At 44.2% G+C, this 24186-nt stretch overlaps 1 protein-coding gene across 19 annotated transcripts in view; it reads left to right on the top strand.

Moving 5' to 3' along the window:
• The window catches only part of BRSK2 (BR serine/threonine kinase 2), a 314590-nt gene that overhangs the window by 253009 nt on the left and 37395 nt on the right, over nucleotides 1-24186 (top strand). For 11 of the 19 annotated variants that reach the window (XM_040608947.1, XM_040608945.1, XM_040608944.1 and 8 more), the window contains exons 9-14: nucleotides 858-889; nucleotides 6343-6507; nucleotides 7134-7231; nucleotides 12305-12455; nucleotides 16307-16372; nucleotides 20354-20377. In XM_040608947.1, the coding sequence (XP_040464881.1) occupies nucleotides 858-889; nucleotides 6343-6507; nucleotides 7134-7231; nucleotides 12305-12455; nucleotides 16307-16372; nucleotides 20354-20377 (536 nt within the window). The remainder of the gene's footprint in view (nucleotides 1-857; nucleotides 890-6342; nucleotides 6508-7133; nucleotides 7232-12304; nucleotides 12456-16306; nucleotides 16373-20353; nucleotides 20378-24186) is intronic. The other 8 variants (XM_040608957.1, XM_040608951.1, XM_040608946.1 and 5 more) reach the window with 2 other exon arrangements.

Genomic DNA, 24186 nt, shown 5'->3' with positions numbered 1-24186 from the left:
TGTCATGTGAACAGCGTGTTCTCTTTTACTGGTCAAGAGTTTCTCTTGGAAAAAGGCTGCGACTTTCTTTTCCCCATACTGGTGGAAAACATGGTCATCACGTAACATTTGCTGGGATCTGCCTCCCACAGGTGGACAGGGCCACTGTTCAGCTCTGCCAGGTCCCTCGTTGCGCGGCAGAGTGCTCATGTGCGAAACAGGAAAGAGGGAAGTACAAGGAATTTGCAGCCTGGTGTTCAGGCCCTGGAACAATGAATGGTATTATTTTGACATAGAACCTTATTCTATGGGTCATCAGATTTTATTCATAAATGAGAAGCCAGTCAGGAATGGGTCGTGGCGGGAGGTTGTATCACACGCACAGCGTATTTTGTTTATTCACTTTATGTTTGAACCTGTTTCTGTTTCCTTCCTTCTCTCTCTCTGTCCCCCTGTCCTATCCCCCCCCCCCCCAAACTAGAAATGAACTTGAGGTGTAAAGAATCAGCTGTTATGCACGTACAGAAAGGAGCAGTTTCTAAGCTTCAATTAAGTTTTACAGAGGAAAGGCTTAGGAAGGGAAAAACTTCCATTGCCAAAACACTTCCCTGTGAAGCCTTGTACTTTTCCTAGGGTTCTGTGTGCATTTTCCTGGGATTTGCTCCTGAATGATTCCTTATGTCCAGAATTACGGGCTCCTTTCCAGTGGGGTGGCTGAGGAGGAGCGTGCTCTTTATGCAAAATAAGGTTCCTTTTGTTTGCACGGATCCATCTCTGGAATGTTGGACTTAACTTGAATAAGCCTTGAATAAGGATGTCTTGTGGAGTTAACTTTTCTATTTTACAGCCCTAATTTGTTGTTTTCTTTTCCTTTACAGCTAGAACATATTCAGAAACACATATGGTATATGTAAGTAACTCTTTTTAAATTCACTTTTGTATGTATTCGTTACTGGTTCTGTTACAGGAGCTAATATTCTAGTGATCTCTGAAGGGAGATACTGGAGTCTGAAAGCAGCTTTCACACATGTGGAGAAAGTGGCAGAGGACAGAAGGCATCTAATTTTTCTTTTTATCCTTTGCTACTCATATAATTTCATCTGTAGATATATACATACCAAGCCAGGAACTTTTCATACAGCGGCTAACAATTGTTTGAACTAAGACATTCAGTCCAGCAACTTGCTGTGTTGAAAAGATACCTGCAGGTGATCAGCAAAAAAAGCCCCAACTCCAACCATATTTAGTTTTCCATCGAAGAGCTACATACAATCCCTTGTAATACCTTCTTGACAAGAAAGCCTTCAGTTGTTACTTCTTGGCATCTTGGCTTTTCTCAGAAGTAGAAACAAAAGTGATGATATTGATAAGTAAGTACCTGTGAACAAGAGCTTTTCTGTCTTCTAATCCCTGCTCCTCCTCCTTTGCAGCAAGCTAAGAGGCTGCTTGTGACCTTGTAACCTGTTGATGTGAGAGTAGTTCTGTGACTTGATTAAGAGCAGCAGTCTTGACAGTGAAACAGGAGGTCTGTGGGAAAGGTACACGCCTGTCTAGTGGTTTGGGTATAAGGAAGATTGATGGCTTTTAAAAGTGACCTTGCACTTTGCATAGCATTGATAGTATTTCAAGGAACCTAAGTAAATAAAGTAATTTTTTATACTGATGATAACCTAATCAAACTAAGGTGAATACTTCACATATTAAACAAAGAAATGATGCTTTGATACATGCTTCTCAGGGTCAGCATACCTACAGGTTCCCCAGGTGGGTGATAAGGGAAGTTCAGCCTTCATAATCCTGTCATTGCTCTTGGGAAATACTTGAGGATGATATGAACTGGTATTTAAGCCTATCACCAGGAAAAAAAAAAATCATACACCTTTGTTCTGATTCGTTTTGTTTTCTCTGATTGTGTCTCGTGGGTAATGTTCACTTCTGGATTTACCTGACCTTGACAGGACCTGAGGGGCATTCGACAGTTTGTTGAGTAACATGTTTTTTTCTTAGTTCACCTAAAGGGTGGCAGCCCTCTGCCCATGGCGCTCTCATGCTCTCTGCAGTTACTAGACTTGGCACCTTTTTAAACCAGAGAAGGATCAGAGCGTTGTTTGCTGCAGATATTATTTTGTAAAACTCTTACGGATAAATGTAGGAGAAGGGGACAGGGGAAATCTCTAACTGTAACCTCTGAGCTGCCCTTCCTGTAATGTCTCACTAGCAATTCCAGCAGTAAAGGCTGGTTCCATCACACTGGACAGCTGCTCCCCCTGTTCCTTCGTGGAGTGAAATGAGCTGACTTTCTATGTGCTTTGATCAGGACTGGAATAGGAACTGAAATGATATGTCATCGATCAGTTAAGTTATTATTCTAACCCTCCTCAAGATTTTTGCCTGGAAGTTTCCACCTGTCGGAGGACTGTTGTCCCAGGCTCACATGCACGATTAGGCAGGTGTTATTTCATTAATTTATTTAGAATTGGAAGATTTATTTCTTTGCAGACATAAGCGTTTGAACATTTTCATGTACTTCTCCATGAAGGTCACGCGCTCTGATGATTGACACAATAAAAAGCTTTTTTACCCTGATGGAAATAGCATCTGAGGCTGTTTTCAGAAGTGGAAACTGAGTTTTGCAAAAGCAAGTCTCCCCTAGACTCACTCCGAGTGTAGTCAATAGAGAGAGAAAGGTTCTTCCAGAAGTCTGTTCAGATTGCCTAAAATGAAGTTTCTGCTCAAAATAGCTTTTTTAATGAGTCGCTTTCTCATTTTCTCTGTACTGGCCATGGATTGACCTAAAGAGGTTAACCTCCTTTGGCTAAATTTAGTCTGTGAATAACCCTGCCACCTCCAAAACTCAGCTACTTTCATCTGGTGATGTTTCACAGCCTCTTTGCATTCATTTTGCCTCGAAATATTGATGCTGACAGAGAAGGAGGGGTTAGAAGTGTTTTACTCTGTGGCTGTTTTGCCCATATCTTTCATGTTTTTCCTTATTTCACGGAACACTACTATTCTACGTAAAATCTTCATTCTTTGTCGTATGTAGGTTACTGACCTGAAAGTTGTACTCGGAACACGTAACTGATTTCACTTACTTCTTCAAATAGATATTAAGGCTGCTGTAAAACTGAGGAAAAGATTTAATTGCAGACTCGGAAGACAGAGGAAGAGGTCTTGAAAGCAGAAATCATGATTCACAAGCCTAAAAAAGGAAAAAAGAAACCAAAGAGAAACCTTTCATCACCAACCTCCAGTTCTTCTTGCTCTCCCACCCAAATTAATTCAGCAAGGGTTTTTTAAGCCTTTGTAATTGAAATTATTTACTTTTACCTCAAGCACAGGTTATCATTAATCAGCAAATAAGCAACAGTTATTTTCACATCTTTTTAATAAGGCAAGAGGGCAAATAAAATTAGCTAATATGGTAAATACATACTCCTGTAACACTGAGTTATTGCCCTAATTGGGAAGGTACCAAATTTACTAAAACCAGAAAAAGAAAAACTGTACCGGTTCTGCTTTGCTTTGCACTGATGCAAATGTGCATCTTGGTGAGATGCACAAGGGAATTTCATGGAGAGACTGAAGAAGTCTGCCCGGCTCTGGCATCACAGCCGGCGCGTGCGCCGACCCTCACAAGAGAGGATGGGTTTCAAAGCAGCAATTACATTCATGTGGGCCTTCAAAAAATGCCCGTGATTTGCAGTATTTCTCATGTGACATTGTTTGATGTCTGTCTGGGCTGAAACGCCACGCATTCCTCACTCCCTGCTAGGCGCAGACGGCACAGGCAATGCAGCGGTGGCACTCGCAGTGCAGAGCCGGCGGGTGCCGCTGCCCGAAGCTTGGCATCGCGCTGCCGAACGCCGAGGTGCCTCTTAGGAGGTTTTGCTTCTACCTGATGAGGAGGTGTGGAAATTCCTGCCTAGGTCTGAGGCTGATCAGGTGCAGGGCGTAAGGAAAAGCTACAGAAGATGGCAAGCTGTGCTCTCTGGAAGTGGCTCCCGCGCTGGCTGATACAAAAGGAGCTTGCAGGTGGTACTCTGCTGTAGGCTGGGGCCACTAGTAGGGAACCTGGATTTTCTGGAAATTTTCAAAAACAATAATTCTTTTTAATCTCTTTAAATTACCTTAAGGTCATCTGCTTGTAACATAATGAGTGATTAATTAAGTCAATACCTTTTAACAGTGAACTGCAGATCATTAAAAAGCAAAACCACTCAGCTGCTGTTTAAAGGTCCATCCCGCAAGAATTTATCTTACTGACAAGGTCATCACTGGCTTTAAGAGTGCAAGGTTATGATCTAATCATTGCTTCTTACCTGCTGAGAGCTAGATCCTGATCCTAAGAGGTAGGAGTCGCTACTTCTTAAAGCAGGGCACTCAAGGAATAAGCTTTTTCTTTAGTTGAACAAGGATTTTTGAATCTAGCCCTTAGATTTAAGACCATGGTGTCATTGCAGAAGACACAGACACTTCTGCAAGATTCCAGGAGGACATCAGAAGCTGTGTTTTAGTGGTTTGATGCATAGGAACAAGTCCAAAGGAGCAGATTCTTTCTCTGTCCTGTATATTCTGCTTCCAGCCTCCTAAAGTGAATAAAACTGAGCAGGGTGTGTGAGAGTGCTCAGAGTAAGAGAAGAGGGATCTGACCCATGTTGTCATGACCCCCTGTAATGCACACCGGAGTCTGATTCCATGGCATGTATCCCCTATGGGCTGAAGACATTCTCATTGCTTCAAGAGAAGATAAAATGAAAATTTGCAAGGAGTCTTTCTGCAAGTGACGCCCCACAAACGTAGTTAACAGAGCAGGTGCCTCACAACTGCATTTCAGCTGCTTAAAAAGAAATTGCAAGTAGCACCCAGCAATCTCCTGTGCTTGAGGTGCGGCATGTAGCTGCCCTGCCCAGCGTCAGAGCCCTGGCTGCAGTGACAGCATTGCCTTCTTACCTTGGAGGAGATAATCTGCATTGGCTCTCCTTTTGGTACGCTGGCTGAGACCTTGATCTCATCTGTATCCCCTACCAGAGTTGCTTTCTAACTTACCCAAGAAAAATTAGGGGCATTTGAATTGGAGCTCGTTCTTCTGTGTAGCCACGTGGATAGCTCACATCTGAGCCCAGAGCATTTTAAACAGTACGAGTAAGTTCCCAGGCTGTGTTCACCTGATTTCTGCCAGCATCAAAAGGAAGACTCTCTTGCGCAAACACAACCCCATAAACAGCAAATGTTGACATCTGATGCAATTTAAATACTCGTGATGCCTGTTGCCCACCCAGGGAGCCTGGACCCAACAGTCACACATTTCCCTCACACAAAGGAAAGGGAGGACCTCACCCAAAGAGTAGGAAATCCTCAACACACACAAAGCATCCACTGAGAAATAGCAAAGGTTCGGGGTAGGTAGTTCCTCCAACCAAAATACCCACACACACACCTCTCTGGGTGGGTAGAGTTTACATAAATTGCTCACTGTAAATGAAAAGAAACGCTATTCGGGGTGCCTGCAATGTGCATCAGTCGGTCAGTTATAGATACTCTGAGACCTCGACCTGTTTCTTACAGTCAGGGCCTTCAATTGCAACGAATAATATTTCCTGAGCCTGGCGAATGGGATGAGCTAATTATGCAGGAAGCCTGTGTTAACTCTTTAAAGTAGTATATGCTCTACCGCTCATGGTGTATTCTGAGGTCTGCCACTGACCTTGGCCATCACGCTTGAGCCACAATTTTCAAATTGGCATGTCTGAAAAGAAGTAGAGGTTGTGATATTAGGGCATATAAATAAACCACTTGCTTCCCCCAAAACCCTTTTTAAAGTGTGTCAAGTGGGGACCTGAACACTGGGGTCTCTTAACCCCATCGGAAGCTTTGAAGAAGCTGCTGCAATGCCCGCTGTAATCGGAATTGGTGACAAACACTGGCGGTTTGTTTGCAGCTCCTTCTTTGAAAGGGAATCATTCAGCTTGTGCCTTTCACCCTGATGGCCTGAGGTCTGGCCAGCCCCTCTAAAGCTGCCTAGCGTGTTAGAAACATTTGGCATCAGGACGCTGAGCAGCTGCTTAAATTGTGAAGGTGCTGGTAAGTGAGGTGCCTACTGCCTTGCTGACTGAACGCAGGCACTTCTCGTTAAAGACCCAAATCCACAAGGTGCTGGTCACTCTGAGCCTTCACGGCAATTTTTTTTGGAAAGAATTATCTGTCTGGTCGGGAGCTCTGGTCTCCCAGTGGGAATTTAACAAGCCGTTTCCATCCGTTGCTGCAGGCTGTGTTTCAGACTACGGGTTCAGTTGTGACTCATGTTTCTTTTCTCTCCTTTCCCTGTCCCCCTTTCTCTTTCTCATCTTCTTTCCTCTGCAGAGGGGGTAAGAACGAGCCAGAACCAGAGCAACCAATCCCTCGAAAGGTGCAGATTCGTTCTCTCCCTTCCTTGGAGGATATTGACCCAGACGTGTTAGATAGCATGCACTCGTTAGGCTGCTTCCGTGACCGAAATAAACTCTTACAGGACTTGTTGTCGGAAGAGTAAGCACTTGCTCAGTCTTCATATCAGTTGGGTGTCCACGGGCTGGGATGCTTATAAACCTGGGGAGAGGGAGCGAGTGCTCTGCCTGATGTCTCTCCTGGGAGGGACCAGCAGCAGTTTCGCCCCCCCGGCGCCCCGTGGCCGGCGAGGTGCTGGGCACACGTGCTGAGCCTTCCTGCGCCGGGCGGGGAGCTGCCGTCGCTGTTATTTCTGTTGGCTGTGCCTTTGCTGGCAGATTTTTATTTATTTCAAGCTTATACTGAGAGCTGGTGTCTTCCCTGAGGTGTTAAAAGGGCCACATAGTGGAAGGAGCGCTGAGACGCTCAGGAAACCTGTCTGGCTGCCCCTCCTCCTTGGACTTCTGTGGACGCGTTGCCTCCTCTGTCCTGCGCCTCGGTTCGGCGTGTGTAACGTGGGGATCGTGTCTCCTCTGCTCACGAGCTGCTTGCTGGGGAGCGAGGTTCTCGAAGGCTCTGTGGGTTGTGTATCTCGCTGGCAGGCACGTGAACCTTCCAGCTTATGTAGAATAACTGTAACCGAGTGTTTGATGAGAAGGGTTTATCTACATGTGGATTTTTTTCTTCAAATTTAATGGTTTTTTTTTTTCTTTTTTTTTTTTTCCCAGGGAAAACCAAGAGAAAATGATTTATTTTCTTCTGCTTGACCGGAAGGAGAGGTATCCCAGTCATGAAGATGAGGATCTTCCCCCCAGAAATGAAATAGGTACTACAAATATGACCTCTGTCACCATGAACCCATCTCAACTAGTTCCTCTTCACCCTTTTTTTTTTTTTTTTTTTGTAATATCAATATAAACCCTAGCATCACTGTTACCTTCCCAGTGAAACAGTGTCCAGCATTGGAGAATGCTCAGCCTGAGGCAGGCAGGCCGGGGCTGTGATTAAACTCGCAGGCTTCGTTTTCCAGGATGTGTCTGTCTCAAAGCGCAGAAACATCCAATCTGATCTTGAATGTGGGCTTTTCTTAGAAAATATCACGTGGACACACAGGCTGCCTCTGCGCAAGCAGTCGAGGTTTAGAATTAGCATCGTCTGGTGGTGGAATTTTCTAATCACTCATCTACATGCAGTGTTGCAGAAATGATGCTTCTAGACTTGAGCTAGTAAGACTGTGTAGCATCGCATCCCCGAGGAGTTATGCAGGTACACATGCTCTTTTCCGTAGGCAAGTGCATGCACTGGTGGAAGTATGAATGATATCACTTACCTGTTTATAGTACATACATCAAAATCCTATGTTTTTAGACTATCGTAGAAAGATCTAAAAAGCTTAATATGCAGTAAGATTATATATCTTATAAAGCTCTTGTGATACCTGTTGGTTCCCAAAGAACTGTTCGTTAGTATTTTAGGGTACTGTTCATCACCAAGGACTTCACTAATCTAGACGAAAGGAAAAATGCTTCCCTAAGGAGCTAACTGTGTAAGTGGCTCTTGCTGTGCAGAGTGACAAAACTTTTAACTACTAAAGGATTAGTCCATTTCTAGCAATGACCTGAAATAGCATTTTTACATAGTAGAGTTGTGATTTTAAGTTATTTTATTTCAGCACTTTGAAGCCTATAAGCAAAGTGCTCTTTATTTTCACCTGGAATCACCCAAGCCTCTGGGGCAGTGGTATATTGAACTGTGAGTTTGTTAATACTCTGTTGGATTATTACCTTATCCAGGTTCCAGGCTCTGTAATTTTGCAGGGAATTCTCTTCTATGGAGGAAGAGATGGAAGTTTTTATGCAACACAGTAGTTTTTAAACTCTTACCCTGGTTAGAGCTACAGAGAGCACACTAGCAGGGATCCTGATGAAGATGGTTAGATGTGCCAGCTGCAGGTCCTGTGGTCAAAAGCCCCTTGTTCAGTGCAGTTTATAGTCTGGCACTTTACTAATGAGCTTTTGACTCAGATTAGCCTGCCACATAGGGACACTACCATCTTGTTTTAGAAATATTTTTGTCATAAGAAAAGAATCGAGGTGACTCTAGAATCTTCATATCCAGCATGTAAGTGCTATACCCTAAATACATCCTGTATCTCTCGTGTACGTGGCAAAGTGTTTTCATGGTTTGAACTGAACTGTTCTGCTCCACTCTTGCATTTTTTTGTGCAAGGAGTGAAAATGTTCCCCAACAGGGAAACACCACTCTGAATGTAGCATTGTGCCTTATCGGCACATTTTAGAATCTTTGAGCATTATTGAGTGTTTGTAGGTTGTATTTCCTCTTCCACAGGAGGTTTCCACCGCCTCTGTTCCCAGCAGGGTCTCTGAGAACATGGGGCAAGGTTTAATTAAGAGCAGTCCTGCTTCTGATGAATATCTCATCATTAGCCGTTAGCCATGGCCTTGCACAAAGAAGAGCAGAGAAAAAGTAACAGATTTAATAATAGCAGCTTGAGGAAGCCACGTTCATAAGAGTTGTGTGTTGCCCAAGCTCTTGTGGGAAAAAAAAAAAGAGGGGAAAAGTGCATCCCAGAGTACTTTGCTTTTTCCTCTTTCTTTGCATGTTGGCTCTCAGAAAGGGTGGATGCAGGTACACATACAGCAGGCTCAGACTAGCACTCTCTTCTGGTGGCCCTTCTGCCTGTCTGAGGTATATGAAGGGCCGGGGAAAGGCCGCCTTCACTGCCTTTCAAGTCCAGCCGCATTTCTTTACCTGAAAACACAGAAATGAGAAACTTATCATTAAAATGAATGAATGTCAACTAATGTCTCCTTGAGGGGACACCTTTTTGTGGGGTGGAGTTTCTTTAACAAACCAGAGAACAAGAGATTGGGCCAGAATAGCCGTATAGGATATAGGCGCCCCGTCCAAACTCGGAAGCTGAACCTTTATTTCCCACCTTCCAGATGAATGCCTTTATAATTGGATCATTACCTAAATTACTCTCTCTTCCTCTGTAAAAATCCTTAGGAATGGCTTCATTTCTCCGATGTGAAATAAGAGGAAAATGCATCCTCAAAACTATCATAGATCCAGACTAGAACTTGATTTTTTTTCCCCGTGTGAAATATTTCCAGGGTCAGGAAGAGAAGGGCAAACATGGGAGGTTTTCCTATTTTTAATTCCTGTACTTCTGCAAAATCTTCTGCTGCTTTCATATGATGCCATTTTAGTCTTTATGGCAGGATGGCTGTGTATTGAACTATTTCTTTAGTATCTTTCGACTTGACAGGGATGACAGATTTGGTGCCCTGTCAGTTCTTACTCAAACCTTTTTGAAAAATATGTGTATTACTTGCTACACTCAGCCATGTAAAGTGTAGGACTGTAGGCAGTTTTAAAGAGGAATCAAATACCTTTATTAAAAGCTCAACCACTTTTGTGCAAGCTTCTGGATGTATTTTCCATCAAACTTTTTGTGAATTGCTGTTGCTGAATTTATAGGTGTGTTTCACCACCTGCTCTTTTTGCTTAGTCTGTCTCTTTGATAGTCTAAAATACAGATTGTAAATCAGTATCTTCCAGCATCTTGAGCAGCAAGGGCTGATACATAAGAACCATTTAGCTTGTTAGCGATATCCTTCTCCTCCTTAATTGTTCTGTGGATTCCCTCATGGTCCCTCTGGCAACCGTCCTTCTCTCAAGCTTTCTCTTCCTGATGGCTGTACAAAAACCTGATATTCAAGTCTTTAGTTAATTCTTCTTCAGATTTCTTCTCTGTCTTTTAATGTCCACTTCCGTAAGTGTCACTCAGCTGAGTTTCCCTTTGGTGAAGTCTTCTGTTTTGAACATGCTTGGATCAAATTGCCTTTTTAAACATCAGTTCGTTAAATGCTTTTCTTGCCTTTTTCCATCTCTGTTGTTTGGACTGTAATATTAACTAAGATGGATGCAGTATGAGTTCGCTCAAGTCCGTTTTTTTGACATTAGCTGCTTTCTTCATCTCCCTTCTCCTGCCTCCTTTTCCTTTCTTTTAAACTGCACTCTTCCACCTTCCTTTCTAATGTCTGATATCCCTCTGCAAAACTAATATCAGCTCTCCGTTGTTGATACCAAACGTAATTCATTGTCGTTACTTGTGTTACATGGCTCTAGTCACACTTGTGGTACCAGCAGTTGTCCTGTGGGATGAATCTTTTCTCATATTTCGAACTTGTTGGAAGAAGCCAGAGTCTGAAATGTTTAAACCCTGTCCCAGCTTCCTTTGGACCACTTCCATGTATGCAGCTGAAGTCACCCAGTAGAACTGCTTTATTAGGTTCATCTCCCTTTATTTTTCCCTCAACTGTATGCACTGTGTATTTTTCCTAATCTGGAGGTCGTTGCCCCTGCTAGTATTTTCTACTGTCTTTTTATGACTGGACATAGATTGAAATAGAGTGAGATACAACTGCTTTTTTTTTTAATTAATTTTTAAGAGGAGCGTTATTACTATGAATACAAAGAATACTTGGGTTATACTGTGATGGGGTCAGCTGTTATCACTAGCCCATCTGCATGTGAGCCGTCTCTGCTCATTGTTTCAAATATAAGCCCTGCCTTAAAGATCTTGTTCTGGAAAAAATTAGGTGAGAGAAGAAACAAGCAGGAGGGAGGCGGGGGTGAGGAGGGCAGGATAATAAAAATAATACCATCAGACTAGGCAGTACCACTGTCAGGTGTGGTGTTTCAGGTTTTATAAAGGAATCCTGGCGGAGGAAGAAGCCTTGGGGGCTGGGCACTGTGAGCTTTTGTCTAACTGCAGGGGTGAAGAATGCTGGTTTTTACAGGTGGTCACTCCCCACTAAAATTAAAACTGTGTCTATAAATAGAGACAGGGAACTGAAATAGCCCAGCCAAAGGAAAGAAAATCCTTCTGTAGTTTTTTTCTGCCTTCCTCCTTTTTACTGTTTTGATGCCATGAGAGATGTCGGTAATAAAACATCTCAGCGGGTCTGCATTTGGTTCCTGCTGGACCATGGAAGTGTGCATGGCTTGGCCAGCCCCCTTCTGCAATGCAGCCTGGTATCTACTCCTCTCAAAGCAATTTAGGTGTGCTCCTCAGTACCTTAATAAATGTTTCTTAGCACCTTTAGGAATGAATTGCCTTTAAATATGTCATTCTTAGACCTCAGTTTCACTCTGTAAAGTAAAGGTAGCACTTCAATACCTCATAGAAATGTTACACGTTAAAAAGTGTAAAGCGCTTCAGTTATTGTAGCAGTAAAAGCTGTACACTGACCTGTGAGAGAAATTTTAGTAGCTCTCATTGGAGATTCATTTTGGGTGATCAAGTATGTTTAATTTCTAATGTCGAAGGGAGGAAAAATACAAAGCAGTGGGGAAAACCTGAAATCTAATCTTAAAGATGCAAAAAAAGGGCGTTTTCAGAGGAGGATGCAATTCTGAGTTCAGAGTGTCCTCCTGTCCCTGTGTGACATTTAGTCTCACTGGCAGGGACATGGAAAGCAAGCTCCAGCAACCCGAGTACATGTGCGGGATCCCTACATGGCTTATGCTCTGGCTAACAGCTTGTGCTATAGCCCACGCTGTCATCTTGTTATTACCGTTATAAGCTCTGTAAGGTTATTTCTGCGAGCTACGCTAGAGCGGTACCTTTATTTTACAGTGCTTGTGCATTCAGGGCAGTAGCAGTGCTCCTTTCTGTCGGTGGATTGCAACTTAGGTCTTAGTGTTTGCAAATTTGGAGGAAGGGAGAGACTGCAAAAGTTTGTCTCCGTCATGAAGATCCCTGTCTCCGTAAGGGGAGGTGTGGGGGTGAGGTTGAGGAAGGGTTTAGCCAGCCTGTGTGAGGTAAGTCACAGCCGAATTCAGCTGACGGTGTTTTCTTTTCGTAAAGATCCCCCCAGGAAGCGCGTGGACTCCCCAATGCTGAACAGGCATGGGAAGCGGCGGCCGGAGAGGAAGTCGATGGAGGTTCTCAGCGTGACGGACGGCGGCTCCCCAGTCCCTGCTCGCAGAGCTATTGAAATGGCACAACACGGACAGAGGTGGGTCTCTCCTTTACCCAGGAGTCTTGCCTCGCTGGGTTTGCTGCCCCTTTCTGTGTTACACGTACAAAGGAGCTGTGGAGCTTTTCTGTTGGCACTAGCACTCGTGACAACTCCCAAGCACATGTGCCACATGATCTGGCAGCCAGCAGCACTTATGCACACAGGATCAGAAGTCCTGCCAGGGGCTTAAGGGTTCTGTTCGCTTGCAGCTATTGCTCAGGAAACCGCCGTGTCCTCTGGGCAAGACTCATCTCACCTCTTTTTAATTGTCGAGGACACAGGCGTTTGGTCTAAGCTCGTGATACAGGCTCTAGGCAATGGGGACAGACGAGGGCTTTGGAAGGTCTCAGATACATATGTCCTCTGTTCCAGCAATCTTAGGTGGGATAAACTACCCTCCAGTTGTTCCTCTCTGTCTCCGTAGCCTACAATAGGAATCTAGATGACTGTCTTGGATTAGGTGCCTAGATTTTGGGCACCTGAATTTAAATAAGATGAACCCCACCCTCTGTGTCATCAGAACAGCTTAAATCTGGAAAGCCCTGTCCAGGCATCTGTGGATGCCTCTAAAATGTGCTGTCAGAGCCAGCATGCGTCTGACCCACATAAATTGCCACATGCCTCTAAAGTGATGGAAAATACATATTTTTGCCTCTTTTCTATCAAAGAAAGTGTCAGTCTTGTGGAGAAACAGCAAAGGAAAGCAGCGTCTCCTCAAGGCAGGTTGTGGGAGAGTAAGTGAACTGTGGCAGTTCACTTCTGTGAACCATGGAAGTTGCTCCCTCCGTCCATATGACTAGCCTAAGGGAAGCACAGGCATTTGGGTTCATATTTGCATAAATCAATCAGTATAAAAGAACGCTTCACGTATATGTACGATGATGCTGCTGTAACTTCTGTTTCAGCTTTATGACGTGATTATTTTGTTCAGCTGTTAAGATCTGCTCAAAAAGAGCCTGCTGTGCTCAGAAACTCCCTCTGCTGATTGAGAACTGGGTAAAAACGTGAAATAATTTCATGTCCAGAGGCCCCTAGTATTGCTGGAAAGTTTTGCTGGCAACTGTTACAGTTCTGTCTACAGTGAGGAAAAAGTGGTGATTTCCAGAATCTGCTAGGACTTGCTTCAGACTAGCTACGTGGCCTTCAGATACTCTGCCATAAAGATTTTTCATCGCAGTGTAGGTTGGAAACCTGTCTTGAATAATTGGTTTGCTTTGACGTGGAGGCTGGGCAAAGGAGATGTTCAGGACAGGGTGTGCTCAGTGTTCCTTACGGGCCTCAAAGGGATGAGGATGAACAAAACCGACAAAGAGCCGCTGCCTCCTTACTGGGCTTGCAGCGTTTGAGCTGGTACCTGGCAGGTGCACAGGCCGTGAAGCTCCCAGAGCCACACAGGGTGAATCACTTTCCCTCGCCCCAAGGCTGCCTGCGAGGCTCAGCGCTCTGCAGAGCTTACAGCGAGTGTCCAACTGGGCGGAACAAACAGGGGGTGTTAGATTGATCCCCAAGTTTGCTGAGAGCTGGAACCTTCACTTCCAGCTCTCAGCCTTCGCTTTGGATTCAGGAGTCTGAAGAGGCAACGCTGTGTCTTGCTGTCCAAAGTATTTCTTTTGCTTTTAAATGTCTCGCTCAGTTCTGCACACGAGGAAACAACTGAAGTCAAAAGGTCCGAGATGGTTCAGAGCAGAGACGTGGCCAGGCTACGTATCGGTAGAGAAGGACTTTGGCTTAAGGAGGAAGCAAAACCTGCCAGGCACAGAAGAGACACAGGGCAGTGCATACCACAGCTCAGGGCTGGCCGTAAAGGTGTGATGGAGGGTGGAGAAAGGGACGTATTGACACCGTGATTGATGACGATGGGTTTAGTAGTGCTTGTTTTGGAAGGGGTTAAAGGGAAGATGTTATTTTACTCCATGTGTGAGCTTCCATAACTCATACCATCCACATCCACAGATGACAACGGCACATTTTGTGTTGCTGGCAGCACAGTCGTTTATAACGTGAACTGGCTTCATTAATGAACACCACTGCATGGGGGTTGTCTGGGGACGATGCATTGCTGATGGGGCACCATCTGTCAGAGCAATCAGTAACAAAATGACAAGTGCCTTCCACCAAGGGGGGGGGGGGGGTAATGGCTGGTCGCATGTTATGTCCATGAGATGACCCACTGACGATGGATTTTACAGCAGTAGGGCTTAGATCCCAGGGGTGGGTGCTCTTTTAAGAATGACATTCTTCGGTCTCAACAGATGACTCCGCAGTGCTTTTATTCTACAACACTGGGAAGACAGGGAGGTGGACCATGGAACCAGGTCTCCTGTTTAGACCCAGATGACTTTTGTAAACATCCAGAAACACAGAGCCATTGCTTCTTTCTTGAGCTGACAGAGATACTCTTCTAACCAGTGGGCCAAACACGCCCATGTGTCTTGTGATTTAGTCCTATTGCCCTTTTTCCCAGTAGTAAACAGATGTTTGCTTGCATAATGGGGATTTATGTTATGACCTCTGGTATATGTGTCTGTGTGATGAACTGTGCTTTTGGTAGCCATGAGGGAACCCAACAAGGGTCTGGTCTTGGCTTGTTGAAGGGCACATCTTCCCAGGGAGATTTGAAACTTGGCAGCCTTCAGCCCTACAGGCTGAGAAAGTACGAAGCGAAAAACTTGGTCCTTCAGTGGCTTAGTTTTGGCTAATGGAGCAGGGCAACTCAGCACAAAGGCTGCTCCTTGAGCTTACAGGCTCCTTGAAATGCTTGTGCTGACCTCTCCTGTGTTCTCCGTTGGGTCTTCGTACAAGGCAAAGTTAGTATGCACAAACAGCAGCCACCCTAAAACTGGTGACCAAGTTTTGTTAATTCTTGGTTTTCCCTGCTAGTTGTCAACTAAACGGGTTTATAACTACCTCCTAGTTGCTTCTGCTCTTGTGGTATCCACGCCTCTCAGACTGTCTGGTATTTCATTGAAAAGTCAAGAGAAAAGAGGTAGATTCTGAGCTTAGTTCAATACCAGCTAATTTGTCCCTGGTGCCAAAACCACACAGACTAGGAAGAATTCCATGGGAGCTAGCCTCCCCCAAGGATATGCCAGAAATTTTCAGCAGCTCTGCTGTGAGAGTCCAAAAACTGTTCTAAAATGGGCTTCATTAACTATTCATTTTCTTCTGGTTATTGAAGTGGATAGCTTGCATGAGAGATCAGCTAACATTAGGAAGCAGTGTTCTGTGAAACAGCGAAGCATATTACAGTGAAATATATTACAGAGAGCTGCCTCTTTAGCAAAGCACGGGGAATTTTGCTTCTAAGCTTCAGGGATTCAGACCCAAGAAGGGCATTTCTCTATACTCTGAGTATAGGGAAGAGAGTTGGGACTAAGTGGTAATGGACCCTACAAATTAGGCTACAGAATGGATTACCGTTCCTCTGAGAGGCTCTGTGGTCTGATTTTAACCTTTTCCCCGATTGTGCTTAGCGTTGAGGTCTTCTAGAAAAGTCTGAGTAATGAGCACTTTGCAATTTGTGCCTTCAGGCATGTTCTATTTTCCCCGGACAACGTGACAAAGTAGATGGTACCTGGGTTTTCAGTTGTGTAAAGGAGAACAGAGTTTGCAGGGATGTGTGGGGGACGTCATCTTAGACCTCAGAAGTCAGGGGGAGATAATGAACTTCAGCACTGTGTGTAGGCTGGAGCCATAGTTGGAAAGTAAAAGAAAGGTTTGTCAGAGAATTGCTTAAAAAGGGGAGGAGGAGGGGTTGGGGGGCTGGGTGTCCAGCATTGCTTCAGGTGACTCTCTTTTATAAATGTCCACACCAGTAACTCTGTTTTCTCGCTTTGTTCCTGCCATAGTAAAACAATGTTCAGTAAAAGCCTGGATATCTCTGAAGCCAATCCCAAATTCAACAAAGAAGAAAGGTATAAACACTGACAATATGTTCCTCTCCTCTACCTCACTGCTGAGACCTTAAAGATGCAGTACTTACCTTCTCCCTGTGGGGACCCAGCCGTTCTCTCTTTAGAGACAAACTCAGAGGGTGGGATACTTACAGCCCCGCACTACATGTATTTTTCTATAGCACTACTCATTTGAGGCTATCCCAAATGCAGCTTTTGACTGCACCAAGGTTTTCTGCCCCTAAAATTTCATCCTACTGCTACCTCTGGTTCGGTTCTGCCATGAGCGAGGACGCCCAGGGCAGAAGACATATTTGCTAAGACTGCTTTGGGAACGACTGGAGTATAAAACACTAGAAAAGCCCCGAGTGCCTCGCTCCCAGCACTAGAAACAGCAGCACCACTGAGTCAGTGACAGCAATGGTAGGAAACCTGGGAAATCCTGCCCGGCAGAGCACAATACTGAGTGCCTGTAGGTGAGAGACAAACTCCTTAAGATTACCCTGGCTGCAGCTGCACCAGAGAACACCAGAGGAAAAGGTGACCAGAGACAGATTTCGGAGGATGATTCCAATTGAGCAGTTCAAGTGGCAGACAAAGAGTGACAGAAAGTGTAACTCCCAACTGTGAATAGAGGCACAATGGAAGACACGCAGGCCACCAGATTTAGGGAGTTTAAGTGGACTCATGTGGGCCCAGAAACAACAACAACAAAGTTTAGACTTTTGGGGAAGTTTTTAGTTGACCTGTTCCTAAAATTTGAGTCTCAGGGGAAGAGAATTTTTCTCTAATGTTAAAACCTGGCATCCCAATGGATAATTCTTCATCAAAATGTAATCCTTATACATTTTGGACAGACACTTAGCTTACTGAATGGTTAGGAGTATTCCATATGATTCAAAAAGGGGGAAGCAGTAGGTTCCGTAAAGGAACCTCTGGACTGGGCAAACGTTTCTTCTTTCCATTTCCCCTTCTAACAGCAACTTTCTATATAAAAGGTGGCTTTTAAGCCTCAGGAGACTTGTAGGATGTGTGAGGGACAGCCCCTGTGTTGGCCTTTTGCAGGCCGGGGCAGCCCGTTGTGGGCAGTGTTTCAGTTCTTGAACCCGCCACGGTGAAGAACATCTGCAGGAGAGGCTGTGCCCGGCGCGGCGCGTCCAGCACCCTCTTTAAGATGCCGGGATAGGAACAAGCATTGGACCCGAACTTAGAAAGCTCCCAGTTCCACAGCCGTGAAGAAGCAGTGGTGATACAGTCTCTCGTGTGTGGGCTTTCCTGGACTGTTACCACAGACACAGGAATTCCTGTTCCTTTCTCTGATTCCCCCGATACATAAATCCCGTTCTTGACCACGTGGCACTTCTTGCATTAAAAGTTAAGTCTGAGACTCCTCCGAAGGTGAGCTTTTCCACAGTAATTAAAACTCAGGTCCAGTAAGAGAAGTGCAGAGATGATACCTGTGACAGGAGAAGGGGCTGCCAGCAGATGTTCCCAGCACCATTTGTTGTCGCCCTGTCCCTCTCTAGCAGCTGCTGCAGCTGTGGGGGGAGCAAAGGGAATGACCCTCCAGTAACCGCTGGGGGAACTTCAAAATACACACGGATGTTTTGTATTCCCTCTCAGAGGTGACACTGGTCAGAGTCCGGCAGGAGAAGGTTAGAGCGCTGCACAGGGGTCCCCCAGGTCCTTCTCTCTGAAGGACCATGCTGACTTTTGGAGGACCACGTTTGCTGTGGTCTTGCCTCCCTCCCACTTTGAAGAGTTAGGATGCAGAACCTCAGTGGTGGGCAAGTGAGAGGGCCTGGACTCTGGCTCTGTGCACAGCCACACGGCAGCAAGGGGTAGGCAGCAAAGAGGACCCCAGCAAAATGGGGCCAGCTAATCATGGTGGCCATTAAATTTTTGGCCAGCGTTTAATTATCCAACTTTATGATGTCTTTTTTAAAGGAATACTGCATCTTTAAGGGTCCCTTCCCTCTAGATGCACATGGTTGTCTTAGTAGCTGAGGCCACTGTCCCTTTCTTTTTCTTTTTCTTTTTCTTTCTTTCTGACTTTCTCTTTCACCCCCTCTTTCAGTGCTTCTCTTCTTCTGTATCTGGGTTGCTGCAGCTCCGTAGTTCACTTGCTTCAGTATTGTAGGGAATGCACATGTCTGCGCTTCTGGGTCTATTGTGTCCTGGGATTGTTCATTTTTTTTAAACCTCATTTCCCTTTTCCTTTTCCCTATTGTCAATTTGCTTTCCATTCTCTTTGTTAACCTCTTCAGTGCCTTCCCTGTTGGGAAAATGACTTGAAAGAAAAATTAATCAACCTTCTTGCACCCATTCTATTTACGTTTTAATATTCTGCATGTGTGAATATGGGTGTATTTTCTGTATAAATATACACACACGTTCCAGTATACAATGGGTGTCAATTTGCTCTTCTCAGTTACATCACTGTAGATAGATTTGTACAGGTACAATCGAGGACAGTGTATGTCCCTGAATATATACATATATATGTATTTGTATGTATATGAATTAGATCTTACCCAAATTTGCACTCCAGGCCGAAACATAAATGGAGTGTCACTCAAACACATGAAAAAGAACTTAATGTAATGCTTCTTTCCACTTCTCTATCAATGCGTAGCACAACAACTTTTTCTTTCTATTCTAACTATGTTTTAATTTTAACTTTTCTCAAAACTGCCTTGCGCTGCCCAGCCCAGCATTTGCAGTGTTGATGTAACTGGAAGCATGGCTAGTTGCACTGAGCAGGAAACTGTGAAATCTACTGGGCATATATTAAATTTGGCATTTCTGTTGGTGACCGTCTTGTGGAGAATGGATTTTCCTCACCCAGCCAGAGGTAGCTCTGGCAGCTTGGGAGCCTGTTACTGAAAATGGAAAGAAAGAGAGAGAGAACGAGACAGAGAGGAAAAAAAAAGCGCTGCATCCAACTTGAAAATAATTTGGTGTAAGAACACCCGAATTTTTGTTATTTCTAATCTGATCTTTCTTAATGTGAAAAGGTGGTGACACTTTCCTGAGTTGGCTTACCTGCACCTCTGAAAACTTAATAACCTGACTATTCTTTCTGATTTTGAATGCTTTGGTTAGTAGTGAAAAATTAAGAATACTCAAGTTTTTGATTGTCGCTAGGTTTCAAAGTCAACATGCCAGAGATTCATTCTGCTTTCAGAGCTGCTGTTTCAGACTCTTTTCAGCACAGCATTGATTTATTCTCCATTCACATTTGAAAGATTTTCTTTGCAACCTTTAAGACCTAGAGACTGAATTTATTTTAAATGAAAAATGAGATCCTGGAGCACAAGATGGCATCCACAGAGATAAGTGCTGGGTTGCTGAGCTGGTATGTTCTAGCTGATCTGAATTCCTGACTATAAGGCCATCATGACTAATAAGCCAGTCTCAAAGCGGATTCACAGCTTGAGCTACAATCTTGTACCCTGGGCTCCCAAGCTGGCTCAGAAATGCATGCTTTAATAACCAATACGTTTCACAGTTCATTCGTGGCAAAAAAAAGTACTTCTTACCAGGCCAGCTTGGGGGACAGAGGGACACAACACGGAGCAAACTGGGGACAAAAAGAACAATTTCCTTGGTAACAGTCTGATGTAACTGTGCCTTATGTGAGAGGCAGAAAAGAAATGCAGCATGAAGTATGAACCCCATTGCTCTGCTGACTGCTTGAATTGGGATTTGGCTGGGAATTTTTTTTTACAGCCTCAGTATGTCCCTCTCCGTACTCCCCAGTGCCAAAGTTGGATGTGTCTGCAATATTATGAGCAGGACAAAAGTTGTTTTCTGGTAAATGAAACTGTCCCCCTAGTGTTCCTGGTCTCTGAAGATGTAGGCACCGGTGGCAATAATTATGACCGTTCAGTTCTCCGAACAGTATTTCACTCTGCTTTTCCTACTCTTCTCTCCACCTGCCTCCGCATCCCTCTCTCTTTCTTTCTCTCTCTCCTTCCCTCTCCGTTTTCCCTTTCCGAGGATGGCGAGTGCTGATCCATTGGGGTAAGCTCTAGTTTTGGATTATTCCTGTTGCGGGACCTGTTGTATCTTGTAGAGAAACTTTTCATTTGCACTTTACAAATACAATACAGGCTGACACACTTCAGTGAACGAGGCGTTACACAGGGAGAGAGAGAGAGAGAGATGTGGGAAGAAGCATTTTTGGTGCTTTTGTGTGTGTTTGTATGCTTTTATGTTGGAGTCACACTCCATATAATTTACTTTTGGGTTCTCTTTTGTTCTTTTGTTTGTCTCGATGTCTCAATGTCTGTGGGCACAGAGAACTATCCTCAGACACTGTGCAGGTACCAGGACACCCTCCAAGAATGATAACCCCTTCTCTGTTTAGCACTTTTTGTATCTGTTTGGTACCCTCCAGTTAATTTTTATCCTAATTTATTCTTTTTTCTTCTTTTTTTTTTTTTTTTAAGATGAAGCTGAATCCCATCCGTGTTATTTAAAAAATGCTGGGTATTCCCTCTCTTTTTAGTATATGTTTTCTTAAGAGGTGAACAGATGGCCCTAGAGACACACACGTCTTCAAAGGTCTTTACTTTCAATAAAGTGGATATACGTACAACTAGGAATGCAGTCACGCTTCAAATTAAAGTTCCATTTATAAGTACTTAACAGAAGGAGAATATTTCATTAGTAAATGATTTAATAAAAACATTGTAATAGATCACTACAGACTCCAGCAAAAGCTTATTGAGAGGATACATATTGAGAAAGCTAATTAGCACCAGTAGCTTCTCATGTTTGTAGCGTGCTTTACTATTTATTAATTCTTTCTAAACCACTTATAAATGGAACTTTAGTATAATTGGCCAATTAAGGAAGGTGGTGCTGTTCAACATCACCCTCTGTCTGCACTAAAAGGAAGAAGAGGTGTGTTACCAACACCTGCAAGTCCTTTCTCTGTACTCTTTGTAAGGCTTCATCTTACAAGTGGTTATTATCATGAGTAGACCTTCTGACCTAAGCATAAGTATTCCCAGTAAGAGCTGTTACAGTTAGTATTATTTGCACAGTTGGGACTGTTAAGTCACTGGACCATCAGAGGCATTCTGTTTGTATTCCCTGGATCAGAGAGGAAGGAAGCACAGGTTGTATCTTTTAGACACCCAAGAGTAATAGCGATGAAATGCTGTAACACGCAACGCCAGGCTGCTCACCTATCGCAGGTTAATTCAGGTCATTTTCAGGGGTCTCATACCCTGCAATACAGTTTAGAATTTTTTGGTTTCGAGTGAGCAAGCAAAGAGGAGTATCAAATTCCACCCAATTTATGCTTGAAGCAAATAAGAGGTTGGCTGGATATTTTGGGAATGACTTTCAAAACAACACGTGGAATCAACCCAATTCAAAGTTTCTAAGGCATTTCACCCAGGGACACAAGCCTGATGCATTACTGCACGCTGCATGCATGCTGCAGGCTGCCCTCCTTGGAAGCATGGCTCCAGCTTGGCCAGCTAAGAGGCTGTATCAGCGTCCTGGTAAAACTGTGCTGTGAAAGCAGGTTCTGCTGGGACTGCAGCAAGCACAGACACCCCCCTCCCCCTGCTGATTATAAGACAAATTTCTGTGAGACGGTCGTTCATGGAAGAAACAAATGCCAAATCCCACGCAAACGTTAATTGCTGGCTGTGAAGCCTTCGTACTGCCCTGGTGTGCACCAGCAGCTGCACTGGTTAAAGCACCTGGACGCTGATGGAGCGAGGGGCGCGCTGTACGGGTGCTGGGGGGTGCGGCTGCCAGGTCAGCTGCGCTTTTCCTTCTTGTGTTTCTCTCTGCCTGCACCTCAGCAGCGTGAGGCTTCAGCCCTTCACCTCTCACAGCTCTCAAGAAATGCTGCCGTTCTCTGAAACCAGCTGGAAACTGGATTCCAGCTCCCCAGTTTCACCAGTAAGAGACCACTGGTCTAACATGAATTGGGCCTCACATGGCTTCCCCTTTGACAAGCAGCTGAGTAAAATCAGTAAGAAGCTGCTTTAAAACAAAGGACCTTTTGACTTTGAGGTATCACACAGATTGAATAAGGTATAAAATCATCACATCTACAAAGCACAGCCCACACAGGCACATTTCGTCAGCCCTTGGCCTCTCTCTTTCATAGCTCAGACGTCTCCAGGTTATTGTCAGTCCGTGAGAGGGAGGAGCAGCCTGCAATGGTCTCAGTGCCCACCCTGTGGTTAGAGTGTCTTCTACATCCTCCCCCTCCTAAGCCTTGGGTCTAGCTCCCTTCTGTTTGGGTTTTTTCCACTCCTCTCTCCAGGCTTGGCAAAACAACTGTGTCACTTTGGAAGGGGCTAAAGAGTCACTTCTTGGGTCTCTAAACCTGGCAGGTGTCTTTGAGGGAATGCTCTTTATCCGAGCAACTGCACTGACTTCCCTGCTTGCAGTTTCAACAACTTTTTGATGGCTTCCTTCAAGTTAGTGCCCAAGCATACAGCAGTGCAAAACACAGAGAAAAAGGAGCCACATTGCAATGTTTGTAGTTTCCTCGATTGTTGCATTTAGTATGAAGTTATTGGAATAAGTATAGATTTAATGCTTCCAATGATATGTAATGCCTATAGAGACACATAGGATGTTACTTACTAATAGATACTTCCCACTGAATAAATGTAGTTTGTAGCCACAGAGATAAGATGATGTCATATTTTTCTCCTCATTCCCCACATAAGATTTTCCAGGGTCTGCCATCCTAATGCGCTGCCTGTAGGGCCTCATGCTTTCATTTTCTGGTGAGAGGGATAAAAATTTAAATTTTCTCTATTTTTTCATTACAGCGTTTCAGCATAATGCAACGTTTTCATTACTTTTGGCCCTGTCCCAGTTCTGTCCACCTGACTCTGAGATACAGGAGCAGTGCATGTGTGTGTGGCTTTTAAAAAAAAAAAAAAAAAAAAAAAAACAAAACAACAGAATTCTGGTGTTTTCCAGCTAAGATGATCTTGCTGGGAAGGACAAATCTGTCATTTTTGCTCGTTAGCATTTCTGTACTGGAGTATAGAACCTGTCACCACTGTACTGAGATTTTATAGCCCGCTTGGGAACTGTGTCCCACTTGTAAAGGTAAATTATGGGAGATTTATTAAATTGAAGGAGATGCAAGGAAAAGCTCCTCAGTCTGGGTGTCATATCCCATACCAGCACTCTCTGGTAAAGGGGAAAAGTTTTGAATATGTACAGCTCTCTTTTCACTCCAACACTTAAAATTAACCCGGGATCCTTTAAACTCTTTCCACTGCTCCTATATACCATTTCCAGTGTGGACAAACTAAAACTTGCTATAGGGCTTACTTTACTTCTTACATATTTTGCATGTAAATCAGCAGCAGAGATAAAGCTTGTTTGATAGCAATCATGTGGATACTGAATGCATTTCCAGGAGGATTTCACACTAACTCTCTCTTCTGTCCCCTACCTCAGGCTCCTAGGCTGGATGAAAACACAGTACACAACAACCCTTTTTTCAAATATTGCTTCCAATAAGGAACTGGGAGTTGGGAGGTGGGGCCTGCCATGTTTTGCCCTCCATGCGTGTGATCGTTTTTGTAAAAACATAGGAGGCAATGGGGTTGGGAGGGGAGAATTCAGGACTGTTCGAAACACCTGATTGCAAAAAGGAAATAGCAGATTGGAACTTTTAATCAAGTATCCTGGAGTTCAGGTGAGTGTGAGAGAGGACTTTCCCACCACTGTTGAGAGTTGGTGGGAACATCTCCTAGTGGGAGTTTAACTCCTAAGCAGGTGTTTAGCTGCATTGCTGGGCACCTAAATGCCTTCCACATTTGTCCAAGATAACC

The sequence above is a fragment of the Falco naumanni genome, chromosome 10 (assembly GCF_017639655.2).
Source record: "Falco naumanni isolate bFalNau1 chromosome 10, bFalNau1.pat, whole genome shotgun sequence".
In the NCBI taxonomy this organism is placed as follows: Eukaryota; Metazoa; Chordata; class Aves; order Falconiformes; family Falconidae; genus Falco; species Falco naumanni.
This window is presented reverse-complemented; position numbering and strand designations above follow the sequence as displayed.